Source organism: Schistocerca nitens, chromosome 1 (assembly GCF_023898315.1).
Source record: "Schistocerca nitens isolate TAMUIC-IGC-003100 chromosome 1, iqSchNite1.1, whole genome shotgun sequence".
NCBI lineage: Eukaryota > Metazoa > Arthropoda > Insecta > Orthoptera > Acrididae > Schistocerca > Schistocerca nitens.
The window spans coordinates 351,096,472-351,116,191 of NC_064614.1; the positions used below are offsets into that span (position 1 = coordinate 351,096,472).

Here is a 19,720-nt window from a genome sequence, read left to right on the forward strand (position 1 = left end):
GGTGTGCAGTCTGATTGGACCTGTTGCTCGAAACACGTACAACCTCAAGAGCCGAAAATATGAAATGCCAACCGCAGAATAGCCCAGCTGGTAATGATCCGGCGTCGGGTGCTGTTCCTACACGGCCAGGTGAGGGACGGCGGCCCGTCACGAAGTAGCGGGGAGCCGCCTGCATCCTGGTGGCCTGGTGGGGGGCAGGGCGCGAGCAGCTGAGCGCCGGCGGCCGCGCGCGCCGCCCGCCAGTGAGTGTTGAGTGGTCGCCGACGCCGGTCACCACCATGGCAGCACCCCTCAGCCGCAGCGCCGCCGCCGCAGCCGCCGCCGCCGTCGCCGTCGCCACTCTGCTGGCCGCCCTCACCGGTGAGTGCGCCCGACTCTCTTCTGCTCTGCTCTCCGTCGACTCGCACCGTTCCAGCAGCACGTATCAGACAGAGCGCACAGCGAAAATGTTCTCTATTTTTCTTCGTTTTATCGTCTCCTCAGCTGAAGAATATTGCGGACAGAAAACGAGTTTTGCACTGCCCTTGTTCGAGATGTCAGTTCATATTCCCGTGAAGTGATGAAGAAAACCCGAAGCAATTGTAGAATAATAATACCAATCCCAAAGAAAGCAGGTGTTGACAGATGTGAAAATTACCGAACTATCAGTTTAATAAGTCACAGCGGCAAAATACTTACGCGAATTCTTTACAGACGAATGGAAAAACTGGTAGAAGCCAACCTAGGAGAAGATCAGTTTGGATTCCGTAGAAATACTGGAACACGTGAGCCAATATTGACCCTACGACTTATCTTAGAAGAAAGATTAAGAAAAGGCAAACCTACGTTTCTAGCATTTGTAGGCTTAGAGAAAGCTTTTGACAATGTTGATTGGAATATTCTCTTTCAAATTCTGAAGGTGGCAGGGCTAAAACACAGGGAGCGAAAGGCTATTTACAATTTGTACAGAAAGCAGATGGCAGTTATAAGAGTCGAGGGGTATGAAAGGGAAGCAGTGGTTGGGAAGGGAGTGAGACAGGGTTGTAGCCTATCCCCGATGTTATTCAATCTGTATATTGAGCAAGCAATAAAGGAAACAAAAGAAAAGTTCGGAGTAGTTATTAAAATCCATGGAGAAGAAATAAAAATTTTGAGGTTCGCTGATGACATTGTAATTCTGTCAGAGACAGCAAGGAACTTGGAAGAGCAGTTGAACGGAATGGACAGTATCTTGAAAAGAGAGTATAAGATGAACATCAACAAAAGCAAAACGAGGATAATGGAATATAGTCGAATTAAGTCGGGTGATGCTGAGCGAATTAGATTAGGAAATGAGACACTTAAAGTAGTAAAGGAGTTTTGCTATTTGGGGAGCAAAATAACTGATGATGGTCGATGTAGAGAGGATATAAAATGTACAATGGCAATGGCACGGAAAGCGTTTCTGAAGAAGAAAAATTTGTTAACATCGAGTATAGATTTAAATGTCAGGAAGTCGTTTCTGAAAGTACTTGTGTGGAGTGTAGCCATGTATGGAAGTGAAACGTGGACGATAAATAGTTTAGACAAGAAGAGAATAGAAGCTTTCGAAATGTGGTGCTACAGAAGAATGCTGAAGATTAGATGGGTAGATCAAATAACTAATGAGGAGGTATTGAATAGAATTGGGGAGAAGAGGAGCTTGTGGCAATACTTGACTAGAAGAAGGGACCGGTTGGTAGGACATGTTCTGATACATCGAGGGATCACCAATTTAGTATCGGAGGGCAGTGTGGAGGGTAAAAATCGTAGAGGGAGACCAAGAGATGAATACACTAGGCAGATTCAGAAGGATGTAGGTTGCAGTAAGTACTGGGAGATGAAGAAGCTTGCACAGGATAGAGTAGCATGGAGAGCTGCATCAAACCAGTCTCAGGACTGAAGACCACAACAACAACAACACTGATGTTTCGAAAGAGGGTCTTAGTGAGGAACTGCGGCTATTTGTAACTGCCTTAGCATTGCCCAAAACGGCAATTTTCAGTACTGATTTCCTATCTTGTGGTATTACTAAATTAAGATGCCTACACTATTTGATAAGACCCACAGAGTAACCGCGTAGTTCTCTGAACAACAAATGTGTAGGACAGACGCTCGACAAACTCCACCTGCGGACACCACAAGGAATGCATGCAATACTGAAGGACCACTCGTGAACTGATGAACCTGAACGCAACAGAGCAACGGTTTAATCTGTAATATTACAGAAAACGCTATGATCACATCGCTTCAGTTACGCAGCTTCTGACATTCGCGGCCGGCCGGGGTGGCCAAGCCGTTCTAGGCGCTACAGTCTGGAACCGCGCGACCACTACGGTCGCAGGTTCGAATCCTGCCTGGGGCATGGATGTGTTTGACGTCCTTAGGTTAGTTAGGTTTAAGTAGTTCTAAGTTCTAGGCGACTGATGGCCTCAGAAGTTAAATCCCATAGTGCTCAGAGTCATTTGAGCCATTTGACATTCTCGTGGGTCCCAGACCTGAATAAAAGAGGAGTGCGTTAGATGACTCTGGTGCACACCTAACGTGTTTGATAAATTGCAGCTACAGGTTAGTTATAGCTGTGGTGCAAGAAATGCTCAGTAACGTTAAGCAAAAGGCGGATGATTCCTTTCATCCACCAGTAAGTCAAATACACGTTAACCAACAGCGATGCTTAAACTTTTTTCCGGCATTAAAGTATCTAAATACTGCGTGCACGTAAACTTTGCTCAAGAGTTTGAAATATGGTCAGTATTCTGTAGAAAACAGGTCTCCTCAAAGGAAACCAAAGCTGTAAGCAAAACTACTTCCGTAGTTTGACCTATTAAAAGCTGGAGCTCCGCAATTTAGCAACAGCTTGAAATTGCTACGTAACATGAATGGTCCCTGTATGCTTAGCATTACTACCAGAGAACGACATCATGTGTTCAGGGAAGAAGAGATGTCACGAAAATTGAGAACAGGCTTGCTGAAATGGCGAGAAATGTTACATCTTTCAGGGTGAAAATATAGTGTGTTCTTCATACCTTCTGCATGTTTTAAAGAATTCTTTTGTTTCGCGTCTTCGCGTCCTTAGCTGTCGATATTTTAATGTCTATCTGGAAGTTGATAGGATGGAAAGATATGTTACCTGTGACGTGAATCATATGTGTGCCGGACAGTATGATGAAAGCCTTTGTCTGGCTTAAGCGAGCTTCAGCGCTTGTTATGGTCCTCCGGCCTAGGAACTAGTTGTGACCGAGCAAAGAAATAAAGTACGGCTGTAGGAAGAGTTATGTTATGGGAACTTACGTCGTATCTTAGTAAGTTATAAACAAAGACATGTTACATTCATTTATAAAACACTATTTCACGGTAACAGTCTAGTACCAAGTACCAAGGCAAAATGGCCAGCCTCTTACTGTTCTGGCGTCTTGGAGATAATGAGAGATGATATTAATAAACATCACCAGTCTTGAAAAATTTGTAAAGTACATACGAGGACTAACTACCATTAAACATTTCTTCAGATTGAGATGGAGCGATGGTAAAGACGCTGGTTCGTTTATGGGCAGAGTGGAGGAAAAATCCCCGTCCTAACATCAGTTCAAGAAATGACTCTAAGAACTATGGAACTTAACATCTGAGGTCATCAGTCCCCTAGACTTAGAACTACTTAAACCTAACTAACCTAAGGACATCACACACATCCAAGCCCGAGGCAGGATTCGAACCTGCGACCGCAGCAGCAGCGCGGTTCCAGACTGAAACCCGAACATTAGTGCTTAAGTAAATGACTTCAGATTATCCGCTTCTGCATTCAGTTATAATAGAACCGCTGCTGCTTATCTGTTACAGTCAAAGTCCTTCATGTACTCCTTAATTCAGTCAGAAGACAACCAGACCCTGTTGATGTTTACAAATCAGATTTAAATTTCCTCGGAGAAAGAATGGCGCCGATTTTGTTGCCGGCTTCATTTTAACAGTCAAATCAGCGAGAATCAAACCTACACTGTTATTATATTATTACAAATTTCTCATCTACACCTGTATTTTTTCTTTCACTAACAATAACTTTTCTACGAATCAGGGAACGCTAATTTTCACTTGTCCAGTTCGAACTAACTCCATCTGCAACAAACCCACCGTCGATGGAATAGCAAATCCTCCTTTCGTTCGTTCTAGTGGCGTGTATGTTGGTCAAATGTACATTTACGGTCGTAATTCCGTTTATATTTTCTATGTTCAAAAATGTTCAAATGTGTGTGAAATCTTATGGGACTTAACTGCTAAGGTCATCAGTCCCTAAGCTTACACACTACTTAACCTAAATTATCCTAAGGACAAAGACACACACCCATGCTCGAGGGAGGACTCGAACCTCCGCCGGGACCAACCGCACAGTATTTTCTATGAAACTATACGGTTTATTCTTGAAGTATCTGCTGCTAGCATTGCGCACGGGACAAGCTAAGGCTCTACTAACCTTAGTCTGTAAAAACAGAGATGACAACAGGTATTCTGATAAATCAAGTGTATCAGTCGAGAAATTATTGTATTTTTTTCAGTTTCCATGACCCTAGGCAATAAATTGGGGTCTTCTTTGGCATTTTGTCATTTCTCTATATGAAGGTAGAGGGAAATATGGGAAAAGGCCTGCCAGCGCGCTGGGGTTACCTGTGGGAGGCGGCGTTTAGCGTAATGACTGCGGAACAAAGCGACAGCGACCGCTGCAGAACGGGCCGCGTGAAAGTCCGCTTACTGTTACAGTCCAGCGAGAAATCTCAAGGCGACTCTATTCGGCCGAGAACGTTTCTCTTTCCTTTTACACGATACGTGTGATCAGACTTGCGCCAGCCGTCCTTGCACTGCGGTGACAATGGCTGTGCCCACAGACTGTCACTTTGCAAAATCTCAATGCCGAATAACGCTTTTGGGTGCGGGAGGCTGAAGGCTCACCTCGACTGAGCTGTGGCCAAGGGTGGGGCCGAATTCAGTGTTCAGTTAGAAATGACAGCGATTTTTTTTAAATATTTCTTCTGCAATGAATTTTGTTATATATGAGATGACATAAGAAAGATCCGGACTCCACATAAACACGTAGCATTTTGGAGCACTAACTAAATCAATCAAATACTTCAGTATTATGAAGCTGCGTGATTAAAACTGTATGCTGGTCCAACCAGGAACCTTGCCTTTCGTGGGCAACGTTTTTACCAACTGAGCTATCCTTAAAGGACTCACGACCTGATGTCACAGCTCCGGAGCACTATTCCAGGAGAGTTTCTGCGAAATTTGGGAATTAGGAGTGACTTACAGAATTCAAGCTGTAATAGTGGGTCGTAGATAATATGTGAATAGCTCAGTTGATAACAGCATGGCCCGAGAAGGGCAAGGCTCCGTGTTCGAGTTGTTATCTGGCACGCACTTGTAATCAGTTAAGAAGTTTCAGAACAGTGCAGTCTCCGCTGCAGGGTGAACGTTCCATCTGGCTCCTGCATCGACCTCTGGAAGGCGTGTGTGTGTGTGTGTGTGTGTGTGTGTGTGTGTGTGTGTGTGTGTGTGTGTGTGTGAAAAGAGTTTCATTCTACTAGACGAATGAGGTCAGCACAATATAACCCGTTTTTTTGACTTTATTGCAAAGAAAAACTGTGTCTGCAAGTGGTATAAGATGCAGTTCGGAATCATTCACATGGGTAACATTTACTATCAAAAACAGTCTTGATCACAAATTATTTATTCTGGTGACCGGTTTCGACCACAACTGTGCTCATCTTCAGACCAATGAGCAAGAATCGCCTTGCTCATTGGTCCGAAGATGACCACAGTTGTGGTCGAAACCGGTCACCGGAATAAATAATTTGTGATCAAGACTGTTTTTGATAGTAAATATTAGTAATAACACTGATGGCTGGTTGCTCCCACAATGTATTCAAAAGTGATTCACATGAGTATTGACTCTCTGCAATAGGGGTTCCGAATGCAGTGGGAAATGCTTAGCAATCGTATATCTCTAGTAACAATAACAAGAAAAGGTTTTATCAACGTTGATCCTCAATTGCTTAATTTATTTGTACTTTCGCTGTCTTGTATAGTATGTGATTTCAAGAAACTGATCATTACTCTCTACATGAGCTAAAGGTGCACAAAAAGTGTTCAAAGTGCCCGTCTTACCTACAAACACAGGTATCACCTCGCCGTCACAGTGGATTGTGAACAACGTCCGATACATCAGGTAAGGTGCCCACTGTTCCACATCTTTCCATCCAAGAATAGATATTCTACTACATTTCCATGTCGCCACACAGAAAAAAGTCTATGGGGCTTAGGGCACGTGACACTGGTTCACCTCTTCCAGTGTATTAGGACTGCTCCGAACAAACGCAGTGAAATGTACGGGAGCCCCATCGTGCAACTGCACATCCCTCAACGTTATGGAAGTTCAAAGCCATATTAGCGACTATAAAATATGAGCTTGTAGGAAAAAATGATACAAGCGGGTGAATGAGGTGTTAGTCATAAATGACACTCGTTACTCGGAAACCGTTTTTAGAGTAAAACGCAGTTTTGTTAAGGGTGACTGAATGGAACGCGACTTAGCAGCGTCGAGCTGTAATTTAGGCAATTTCGCAAGTTGGCTCTACAGGGAACTGAACAGATCTCGTCTCTACAAGCTTTTCACCACATATCACAACAGGTCCTCGTTCAGGCCCTGACGGGCCTTCCATTGCTGACGGGTCGCCGTGTCATCCTCTGCCTTATGGTGCCATGTGACTGCGGTGTGGAGGAACAAGGGGCCAGCACATAGCTCTCCCCCCCACTGCCAACATTCATGGCCTTTCCGCCGCAGCTTTTCGTTCAAGCATCTCCTAAAGTAGCCTCACGAAGCTCAGTGCACTCCGTTTGTCATCTCACCCAAGAAATATCCCTGACACTAGCGGTAACTGAACTTCAGTTCTCCGCATGGCAGTCAGGTGCGTTGCCATTCGTTTACGGAAGTGGACACCACAGTATTCCGTGCCCATTCAATTTGTCAGCAATTCCTTACTTAGTATTAAGCCGAGTTTTCCTAGAAGCAGTAATTTTACGCTACGCGAACACGATAGGGCATTTTGAGTTGGAGTGGTCGCAAATCTTAACTGCATTACGCATTTACACTACTGGCCATTAAAATTGCTACACCAAGAAGAAATGCAGGTAATAAACGGGTATTCATTGGACAAATATGTTATACTGCAACTGTCATGTGATTAAATTTTCACGCAATTTGGGTGCATAGATCCTGAGAAATCAGTACCCAGAACAACCACCTCTGGCCGTAATAACGGCCTTGATACGCCTGGGCATTGAGTCAAACAAAGCTAGGATGGCGTGTACAGGTACAGCTGCCCATGCAGCTTCAACACGATACCACAGTTCATCAAGAGTAGTGACTGGCGTATTGTGACGAGCCAGTTGCTCGGCCACCATTGACCAGACGTTTTCAGTTGGTGAGAGATCTGGAGAATGTGCTGGCCAGGGCAGCAGTCGAACATTTTCTGTATCCAGAAAGGCCCGTACAGGACCTGCAACATGCCGTCGTGCGTTATCCTGCTGAAATGTAGGGTTCCGCAGGGATCGAATGAAGGGTAGAGCCACGGGTCGTAACACATCTGAAATGTAACGTACACTGTTCAGAGTGCCGTCAATGCGAACGAGAGGTGACAGAGACGTGTAACCAATGGCAACCCATACCATCACGCCGGGTGATACACCAGTATGGCGATGATGATACACGCTTCCAATGTGCGTTCACCGCGATGTCGACAAACACGGATGCGACCATCATGATGCTGTAAACACAACCTGGATACATCCGAAAAAATGACGTTTTGCCATTCGTGCAGCCAGGTTCGTCGTTGAGTACACCATCGCAGGCGCTCCTGTCTGTGATGCAGCGTCAAGTGTAACCGCAGCCATGGTCTCCGAACAGATAGTCCATGCTGCTGCAAACGTCGTCGAACTGTTGGTGCAGATGGTTGTTTTCTTGCAAACGTCCCCATCTGTTGACTCAGGGATCGAGACGTGGCTGCACGATCCATTACAGTCATTCGGATAAGATGCCTATCATCACGACTAATAGTGATACGAGGCCGTTGGGATCCAGCAGGGCGTTCCGTATTACCCTCCTGAACCCACCAATTCCATATTCTGCTAACAGTAATTGGATCTCGATCAACGTGAGCACCAATGTCGCGATACGATAAACCGCAATCGCGATAGGCTACAATCCGACCTTTATCAAAGTCTGAAACGTGATTGTACGCATTTCTCCTCCTTACACGAGGAATCACAACAACGTTTTACCAGGCCACGCCGGTCAACTGCTGTTTGTGTATGAGAAATCGGTGGGAAACTTTCCTCATGTCAGCACGTTGTAAGTGTCGCCACCGGCGCAAACCTTGTGTGAATGCTCTGAAAAGCTAATCATTTGCATATGACAGCATCTTCTTCCTGTCGGTTAAATTTCGCGTCTGTAGCACGTCATCCTCGTAGTGTAGCAATTTTAATGACCAGTAGTGTATGTTTTCCCAGAAAATCAATCCGCTAGAGCATCAACTATTACTCCATGTGTTCTGTCTGGAAAGAGTGCTCAAAGAAAGTGCTTTTACTTTAACAGAAGTGTTAATGTACTGTACAGTGTTGATGTATCACGCGGGAGAAAGAGAGGGAAAGTCCTCGATTTGCTGATAGCCATACAAATAATGTGTGATGAAGAAGAGAATTATTTGCACCAGAAATATGCGAAACTCAGAACATAGTTTTATATTTTTATCTCCTATGCACTGAATCGTACTGGTAGCATCTTAGCATACTTTGTAGCCATTTTTCACACGACCTTTACCTAGCTTGCAACAAGTACTTTACTAGTACGCAGTGTACAAAGCATTAGACTCGGTTAGACCAGTTGGCCTATCTCACTTTGTCACTGTCGATGGAACGACACACTACGCCCGGCGCGTTACTTACTAGGCGGCGCCCACAGAAAACCCGGTCTTAGTCTGGGATCCGCTAGCCAGGTTGGCCGCCTAGCGCAGTGGGGTGCGCGTCTCGAGGCTCAGCATCTGCCCGGAGCCGTCACACTCTCGCGCGTTTGCACGGCGCGTCCGCCGATGCGACTCGCTCTCACTGCGCGACTGCAGCTTCCCCAAACACCTGTACCGTGTCTGACTCATCTCCAAGCGGCTTGGTTCGCAACCCGCGTGTTGCTCGGGATACTACTGCATTTCTTCGTGTTCATCTACATCTACATCTACATTTATACTCCGCAAGCCACCCAACGGCGTGTGGCGGAGGGCATTTTACGTGCCACTGTCATTAACTCCCTTTCCTGTTCCAGTCGCGTATGGTTCCCGGGAAGCCTCCGTGCGCGCTCTAATGTCTCTAATTTTACATTCGTGATCTGCTCGGGAGGTATAAGTAGGGGGAAGCAAAATATTCGATACCTCATCCAGAAACGCACCCTCTCGAAAACTGGACAGCAAGCTACACCGCGATGCGGAGCGCCTCTCTTGCAGAGTCTGCCACTTGATTTTGCTAAACATCTCCGTAACGCTATCGCGCTTACCAAATAACCCTGTGACGAAACTCTTCGCTCTTTTTTGGATCTTCTCCATCTCCTCTGTCAACCCGACCTGGTACGGATCCCACACTGATGAGCAATACTCAAGTGTAGGTCGAACGAGTACTTTGTAAGCCACCTCCTTTGTTGATGGACTACATTTCCTAAGGACTCTCCCAATGAATCTCAACCTGGCAGCCGCCTTACCAACAATTAATTTTACGTATGTTCAAACAGCTGGAGCTGCTCTGTCATTGCTCCATCAGGGTCACGAAATTACGAAGGCTATTCCGAAAGTAAGTTCCGATTGGTCGCGAAATGGAAACCACTGTGAAAATCCGATGAAGTTTTGCACAGATGTATTGCGTAGTGTACCTAGTATGCCCGTCGAACGCGCCACGATCCTTTCTTGGTTCTGAGTGCACGTGAGCACGTAAAGATGCATAGAAAATAGTGTCCCCCGTCAAGTATGAGGCCCTGGTAAGAGATTTTCCCTGATGTCGTGCAGCCCACGTAACATAACTGTCATGCGTTCCGTTCTTCACGCCAATTGTCGATCTCACTCTGTAGGGGCAATGTAGAGGCCGCTGCAGCGTCTCCGGTGGGAAGTTTTTGATCACCCACAACACAGCCCGTAACTGTCTCGTCCTGAGCTTTATCTCTGCTCACATGAACCGCTGGCTATGAAGACAACATTTTCGCGCAGACAACGAGCTGTAGACGAGTGTAGAGAATTGGCGGAAAGCACAGGCATGTACCTTCTATGACGAGGGTATTGGAAAGTTGGTACAACGCTACGACAAACGTCTGAGTCGGAACGACGACTATGTAGAGAAGTAGCTTTAAGCTGTAGCTTACTATTACAAATAAAACATTTTTGATTTTCACAATGCTTTCCATTTTGTGACCAATCGGAACTTATTTTCCGAATAGATCTTGTATTAAATCGGCATCCAACCTCTACAACTGATCTTACTGTCTGTGGTATCAACTTGATATCCATAAACAATTAATAACGATATTCTGAGGTAACGTAATTTACAAACAAAAGATAATTTGTACATCATAACTACCCTTAGCAGTCCTTTAAATTGTCACGTCACGAACTGTATCGTGACTATTATTACTTACACTGACAACAAAGGGTATTTATTTTCACTTGAAATACAACCAGGGTGCATCACAGCCGAAGGAACTGCTGTACAGATACAACTAACACGCGACGCCTTTGACTGTTGCATTGGTGTCAGTTACAACGGCTCTTCCTCATTTACTCAGGTGCACGTTTAGTGTTGTATCCGTGGTTATCTCCTTCCTGTTTTCGTAGGACAACTTCACTACAGCTGCAGTTGAGTAATACGATGGACAGTCAAGGATAGCTCTGGTGACTGATCTGGATTTTCCGCATTTTTATGAATCATTCCATCAAATTCTCCCTAATGATTCTATGCGAAAAATGCTATCTACTTTTCTATTTTTGTTAATCAATGTTATTGTTATAAAAATGTAACCTGTAGACTGATATGAACATCACACTGTGCCTTATTCCCCTGTCTTTCTCCCTTCCGAAAAAATGCGCATGACACCAAATATTGGGGAAATTATGTTTAGTTATAGGGCCGATAGTATATAAGGCGCTGAACCTTGCTGTCTACTTGTGCACCCACTCATTTCACCCTCTTATTTTCAGTTGTCTACACCTTGATTTACATCGTTGTTAACGTTGAGAACTTCTCTGAGGTTCAGATTTGTTGGTACGAACAGAAAATTAAGTCGCCTACAGGTGAGGACGTTGTGTAATCGAGAAGCTGGGCACGTGGAGTGTATTGCTGCATGCAAGTGGGAGCGCTAAGCCAGACGTAAATAATCGTTCTTTTCGTCCAAATTAGTCATTCGTCCATCTAATCTACAATCTAGTTACATGAGATACCACTATTTCTTTTTCATTTTATAAGTGTTCGTTCTTTGAGAAGAACTATCGTACCACAAGATACAGAGATATAGCGAAGTGTTGAGTGATATTGACAAGGGATTTCAGATCGATTCCATATTTCTGGATTTCCGGAAGACTTTTGACACTGTACCATACAAGCGGCTTGTAGTGAAATTGCATGCTTATGGAATATCGTCTCAGTTATGTGACTGGATTTGTGATTTCCTGCCAGAGAAATCACAGTTCGTAGTAATAGACGGAAAGTTATCGAGTAAAACAGAAGTGATTTCTGGCGTTCCCCAAGGTAGTGTTATAGGTCCTTTGTTGTTCCTTATCTATACAAACGATTTGGAAGACAATCTGAGTAGCCGTGTTTGGTTGTTTGCAGATGACGCTGTTGTTTATCGACTAATAAAGTCATCAGAAGGTCAAAACAAACTGCAAACCGATTTAGCAAAGATATCTGAATGGTGCGAAAATTGGCAGTTAACCCTAAATAACGAAAGGTGTGAGGTCATCCTCATGAGTGCTAAAAGGAATCCGTTGAACTTCGGTTACACGATAAGTCAGTCTAATCTAAAAGCCGTAAATTCAACTAAATACTTAGGTATTACAATTACGAACAACTTAAATTGGAAGGAACACATAGAAAATGTAGTGGGGGTGGCTAAGCAAAGACTGCGTTTTATTGGCAGAACACTTAGAAAATGTAACAGACCCACTAAGGAGACACTCTACACTACGCTTGTCCGTCCTCTTTTAGAATACTGCTGCGCGGTGTGGGATCCTTACCAAACAGGACTGACGGAGTACATCGAAAAAGTTCAAAAAGAGCAGCACGTTTTGTATTATCGCGAAATATGGGAGAGAGTGTCACAGAAATGATACAGGATTTTGGCTGGACATCATTAAAAGAAAGGCATTCTTCGTTGCGACGGATCTTCTCACGAAATTACAATCACCAACTTTCTCCTCAAAATGCGATAATATTTTGTTGACGCCGACCTACATAGGGAAGAACCATCACCAAGGTAAAATAAGGGGAATCAGAGCTCGTAGGAAAGATATAGGTGTTCATTCTTTCCGCGCGCTATACGACATTGGAATATTAGAGAATTGAGAAGGTGGTCCGATGAACCCTCTGCGTATCCATGTGGATGTAGAAGTTGAGTCGTCTGCAGACCTCTGCCATAATCAGCGATAGCTCTTAGCACGTATTCTTTTTATTTTCAAAGAATTATCTTCCATCTCTTCCAAGCTGTGGACCGTGTTCTAAAAGCAGAGCGTTTCTCGTCATTGATTTATTCTATTGTCGTGATCTACTGTTGTCATATACGTTTAAATGACGAGTGTTCTTAAGTTATGTAGGTACTTTAAAGTATTTGAATTCTCGCTAAAATCCACTGCTTCATTTAGCAACCATTCTTATAGCACTGAACATCTGCATCAAACAATATCGCATAATGAATAGTAATTCTATTTCTGTAGCCTGTTAATTGCTAAGTTCGGAAAACCACAGCTGTCGGCCACTCACCAGATAATACGAACTAAGAACTAAACAGTGTCCGTTTCTGTTACTCCACAAAGCGTAACTTCAATTGTAGTGAATCGACTGGCATCACCAGTTCAATTTACAGGTACAGGTTGTACTTACGATTCTGTGATAAATACGGCATTGAAAAGAAAGATTAGGGTTTGATATTCAGTCGCAGAGAAGGTAATCAGAGACGGAGTATTGGCTCGGATGTAGTTGCAAATCGGAAAGACCTTTCTCTAAGAAATCACCCTCCTGAAGCAGTTCAGGGCAACAACACAAATCTTAAATCTCGACGGCCGGACTGTAATTTGCATGCCTCTTCTACCGAAAGCAAGTCCAGTGTCTAAATCATTTTGGAATTTCGATCGATGTGTGGGATAGTAACACCGTGCCCGAATCTGACTTACAAACAAGTCTACAAAATTCAGAAAACGGTATAAAAACATTAGCTTATTTGAGAACTGTCATCTTAGAACAATACAAAATGCCACATGATCTGGATCAGTTCCAAGTAGAATAGAGATGTATGAACACGTTTGGCTGAATCTCCCACTGTTATTGCAGGGGAAGACTATGAGAGCGTCCAAGCTGCACATTCCTGTGCAGGCGTGGTACCGAGAGGAGGCTGTACGTGCGGTCGTAGGAGCAACGGATGCCGGAACCCGCGGGAGTCTTTTGCAACAGAGAAGAGTAGTGCCACAGAGAGAGCAGCGGCGGGAAGCGTGTGCGTCCAGCAGTCTAGGAGTCCGCCCTGCACGAAAGTGAAACCTGCTCTGCCAGCGGGCTTCCCGTCGTGAGAAACAGGAGTCACTGACTCTGCAGGGCTGACACAATGTCACGTGAAAACGAGTAAACACAACGATGAAAATGCCTGCTGTGCTTTTTGTAAACAGTCTGTTAGAAACAAGTTTGGCATTTGTGAGAAATGGAAATCAGTGCGTATCACCAGTTTTGACTTTTGGCAGGAGACATGGAATTTAAATGCGAAAACCATTTTTGAAACACCTAAGCATTGCTTAAGGAGACATGGAAAGATACATGGTGGTAACTATTAGGAAATACTGGAAGAGTAATAAACATATCAGCGAGTAGACTCTAATGGGAATTAGTGTGTAATTGAAATACAGATGAGTGGAATATGTAGCCAAGCAAATGGCCGATAATTGATCCAAGTAAGATCCTCTGTGGATTCCAAGAGCTATGAAAAGGAGACGACGACCGTGATGGATGATATTAGTAAAAATGTTGGAGCGACATAGCTGAAGACCTTGATGCAGGGAAAAGATTAGAAGCAGATTTTATTCTGTAATGCATGTCGTAAGCTGATGATAATGATATAGAGAAGTACAGTAAATTTAATGAGGTCTCAACATTCGTACCAGAATTATATGGTATTTTTGTTATAGTGCACTATTGGCAAAAGTGGTAGTGGGCATTTTCGTGTTTAAGTGAAAGAACTACTGTTTCTCTAAAACACGCAAGCAGAATTCCAGATGAGCTTTCACATGCAAATACTGACTATTACTTCCACATTACTTATTGTGTCGTCCGCCTCCGGTAGCTAAGTGGTCAGCGCTACAGACTGTCAATCCCAAGGGCCCGGATTCGATTCCCGGCTGGGTCGGAGATTTTCTCCGCTCAGGGACTGGGTGTTCTGTTATCTGATCATCATCATATCATCCCCATCGACGCACAAGTCGCCGAAGTGGCGTCAAATCGAAATACTAGCACCAGGCGAGCGGTCTACCCGACGGGAGGCCCTCGTCACACGACATTATTGTTATTACTTATTGTGTCGACGTTTCGAGCAGTTTAATCAAAGGGATATTTCACGGCTTGTAAAAAATGGTTCAAATGGCTCTGAGCACTATGGGGCTCAACTGCTGTGGTCATCAGTCCCCTAGAACTTAGGACTACTTATACCTAACTAACCTAAGGAGATTACACACATCCATGCACGAGGCAGGATTCAAACCTGCGACCGTAGCGGTCGCGCAGTTCCAGACTGTAGCATCTAGAACCGCTCGGTCACTCCGGCCGGCCACGGCTTGTAGATTCAATAGGGAACCCTGGTGTACGTTTCAATACACACCTGAACGTGGGCAGAAGATTCGGCGCCGAAACGTCTTGGCAGGAAATTACTGACATCCGGCAATTTACCGAAATTCCATGGAACAGCAGCTGCAGTGGACACCAAAAGCATTTCACTGTAATCTAAGGATGGTAGTAGCTGCCTTCTACGTAAGAAGTAAGTTCTATTTATTCAAAACTGTAAATATGAAAGAGTAGCCATCAAAATGTACTAGGCCGCAGTTGTATTACAAGTGATTAACAAACTAATTGCGAAATGCCTGCCAAATTTTATTACCATCCTCACGTATTGGTAAAAAAAAATTTTCTTCTTCAATGTGGTGAGTTTCATTTTAGCGATGTCGCATGTTTGACCAGATATTAGATAAATGTATATAGATACTACTCCCTTTATTCTCTTAGTTGAAATCATATGTAATGTAATGTGTGCGAGGATTTTGATGACAAGTTTTACAACGGTGTGATACTAATTTCGTCTTGACTGATACAATGCAAATATGAATATAGAGATATACAGACAACTGAGCACATATATCAGCAATTTGATCTTAACGAACGAGAAATGCCTGACCTCATACTGACCACCATCAGCTCCCAATTTCACATAATACGATTCACTTGTTTACAAGGATTCGATGGACGTTTTAGTAGCAATGGCATCAAAATGCATTAACTCAGACTCTTATATGAGCGTTTATAGTTGCATAAAAACAACGCTGCTCCCTAGAAAGTTTCAATTATCGCCTTCATAGCACTTCCGTCCCCATTGCCCAGGTTCAGAAGTTTCATGAATAAGCATCACTTCCATCAAGCATAAATGATGATTAAACTCGTATTTGAAGTCGCACTGGCTTCGCAAAGACAATGAAAATAAACCATTGATCTCCGGAAGGTATTGCGATTTCTTTCTCCAAATGGAAAACTTCACTCTTCCGCTGTGGTATAAGTCTCAATAAAATTGCGGCAAAGACTTCTTCGTATATAGCTGCCATCACAGGCAAAATTTCCAATTTTCTACCATTGGTATACTGGTTTCTTATAATTTAATAAAAATTTATACAAACAGTAATCCCTACGTACAAGGCTCCACGCGATTACCACTCGGAATGGAAAATATTTCGCGTTATCTCATGTAATACTGCAGTAGGTATGTCGCTTCACTCATGACATCGCTCTTCTCGGCAGCTAACAGCTAAAACACACACACACACACACACACACACACACACACACACACACACACAAACACGCGCGCGCGGGCGGCCAAAAGCGTTAACACATACTTACTACCAACGGCCTTCAATGTTGCAAACGTTTAGTTGGCCTTCTTTTTACTCAAAAAATGGCTCTGAGCACTATGGGACTTAACATCTGTGGTCATCAGTCCCCTAGAACTTAGAACTACTTAAAACTAACTAACCTAAGGACATCACACACATCCATGCCCGAGGCAGGATTTGAACCTACGACCGTAGCAGTCCCGCGGTTCCAGACTGAGCGCTTAGAACCGCTAGACCACCGCGGCCGGCTCTTGTTACTCAGTGTCATGCCAATATCGCTTGTGGAGACTCAAGTTATTGCTTGACTTCAGATGAGCACAGCAATGACTTTTCCTCACACTCTCATGTGCAAGCTCATCAAATCACCGCACGAGTAACCTCTCGTGCCCCAAACAGGCCTTGGTCTCTGCTTACCAACAAACCAGTAGGTGGAACAAGCGATCAAATGTTGAGCGTTCTGAGGTATAATTCCGATTTAATCCGCGACTTTGTCGACAACAGACGACAGTGAAGATGTAACACATGATCTTAATATTTCACCGGCCACAGTGGTCTTAGGACAAAGCTGCAACCTCAAAAAACGGAGACCGTGGATTCGAGTCTCACATCGGGAATGAATATGGGTTTTAAATGAGCCGTTTCTATGTGTTAATCTGCATCCACACCGTGATCGAATCAACAATAAAATATATATACATGAATCATCTTAAAAAATCTTGAACTGTCCGAACTACTGCGTAATTGAAAACGATATTTCAACAACAACAAAGAAACGCCGCGTTAGAGTAAGTTATTCATGTAAACGAAAAATTGTTCCTTCTGCTAAGGTCGTATGTCCGAGGTGATGGTAATTCGAAAACTGCACTTTATGTTTATAGTCTACTAACAGTATTAGTGGATTGTAATTATGGACATGAGAGATACGTGCGAAACTGGGTCTTAAAGATTTAATCACATAAGGGTTCCTAATAAATTGCATTTTATAGTATTACGGATTCGCCGATCTATTAGTACGAATCATTCACTAATTTACAGGTAATACTGAGGCAAGGTTCCTCATCTTCTCTCGCGGCGAGTCAAGACTGAATTTGTGTGGTTTTCCGATGATGTGTATATGTGCACTGCGATATGAGGTGTGGAGTCATGTCTAGAGCAGGGGTGTCCAACCTTTTAGCTTACATGGGCCACAATGTAAGAAGACGAGTATTTTTGGGCCGGCCGCACGTAACGTACTTAAAACTACGAGGCGGAAAAAAAAATGAAAAAGCTGTGGACCGATGTGAGAACAGGATCATGTGGCGGGAGTTTCAGGCTGAAAACAAACAGCTTGTCACAACTTTACATAAACGGAATTTTGTGGATTTTTTTTTCTGGTCGTGTATTAGATGATCATTTCTTGGGCCGCTTTGGGCCACATGCGACGTTCACCTCTTGCCTAGAGGCTTGGATGTTTCAGCTGTCAAGCTAATTGATCAATAATTGTCACATTTAGTGCTATCACTGGTTTGATGCGTCCCGCCACAAATTCCTCTCCTGTACCAAGCTTTTCATCTCAGAGTAGCAATTGGAATATACGTCCTGAATTATTTGCTGGATGTATTCCAGTGTCTGGCTTGCCCTACAGTTATAGCCTCTACAGTTCCCTCTAGTACATCGGAAGTTATTCCCTGATGTCTTAACAGATGTCTTACCATGCTGTCCCTTCTATTTCCATTCATTCCTCTCCTCACCGATTCTGCGGAGGACTTCCTCACTCCTTACCTTATCAGTTCACCTAATTTTCAACATTCTTCTACATCACCAAGTCTCAAATGCTTCGATTCTCTCCTGTTCCGGTTTTTCTGCAGTCCATGATTCACTATCATACAATGCTGTGCTCCAACAATACATTCTCAGAAATTTTTTCCTCAAATTAAGGAGGCCTATGTTTGATACTAGTAGACGTCTCCTGGCCAGGAATGCTCCTTTTGCCAGTGCTAGTCTTATTTTGATGTCCTCGTTGCTCCGTCTATCATTGGTTATTTTGCTGCCTAGATAGCAGAACTCCTTAACTTCATCTATTTCGTCACCATCAATCCTGATGTTAAGTTTCTCGCTGTTTTCATTTCTTCTACTTCTCATTACCTTCGTCTCTTTTGGATTTACTCTCAGTCCATATTCTGTACTCATTAGACTGTTCATTCCATTCAGCAGATCCTGTTCTTGTTCACTATCACTGAGGATAGCAATGGTATCAGCAAATCTTATCATTGATATCCTTTCACCCTGAATTTTAATTTACTCTTGAAACTTTCTTTTATTCCTGTCATTGCTTCTCTGATGTAGAGACTGAACAGTACGGGAAAAAGACTACATCCCTGTTTTACATCCTTTTCAATCTGAGCACTTTGTTGTTGGTCTTTCAGTCTTACTGTTCGCTGTTGGTTCGGGTAGATACTATATATTACCCGTCTTTGCCTGTAGCTTACACCAATTTTTCTCAGAATGGCTTTCACCATTTGACATTGTCGAACGCTTTTTCCAGATCGACAAATTCTGTGAACTTCTCTTGATTTTCCTTCGGTCTTGCTTCCATTATCAACCGCAAGTATTGGTACGTTGTATATCGGACCAAACAGTATAAATTGATTATCCCTAACCCATTGCAGATTCCTAACCCAGCCTACCCAAGTGTTTGCAAGTTGTATATCGGATTAAAAAGTATAATTGAAAACCTCGGAACTGCCTTTCTGGTGCCTTTTTACCTTTCCTAAAGCAAAACTGGTCCTCAGTTTTCTTTTCCATTCTTCTGTATACTATTCTTGTCAGAAACTTGGATGCATGAGCTGTTAAGCTGACTGTGCGATAATTCACGCACTCGTCGGCTGTTGTTGTGGATGTTTCTCCGAAAGTCGGATGGTACGTCATCAGCTTCTAACATTCTAGACACCAACGTGATAGTGAATTTAGAAGTTCAAGTGGAATGTTATCTATAAATTTTGCCTTATTTGATCATAAGTCGTCCAAAGCGCTTTTAAATTCTGTAATACCGGATGCTCTACCGCTTTCCTGTAAACTCCTGTTTCTTCTTCTATCATGTGAAGTCCTCCCCCTCACAGAGGCCTTCAATGTACATTCCACCTATCCACTCTCTCCTTGGCACTTAACAGTGGAATCCCTGTTGCACACTTAACTTTACCGCCCTTGCTTTTTAGTTTCACCGAAGATTGTTTTGACTTCCCTATATGCTGAATCGTCCTTCCCGCAATCATTACTTTTTTTATTTCTTCACGTTTTTCATGCTACCGTTTCGCCTTAGCTTC

The 19,720-nt window shown here is 43.5% G+C and overlaps 1 protein-coding gene across 1 annotated transcript in view; it reads left to right on the plus strand.

Annotated features, from left to right (window-relative positions):
* The first annotated feature begins 278 nt into the window (after nucleotides 1-278).
* Nucleotides 279-19,720, plus strand: part of LOC126248749 (uncharacterized) — a 340,818-nt gene continuing 321,376 nt past the window's right edge. Inside the window, exon 1 of the mRNA XM_049950088.1 lies at nucleotides 279-360. Within this exon, the coding sequence (XP_049806045.1) occupies nucleotides 279-360 (82 nt within the window). The remainder of the gene's footprint in view (nucleotides 361-19,720) is intronic.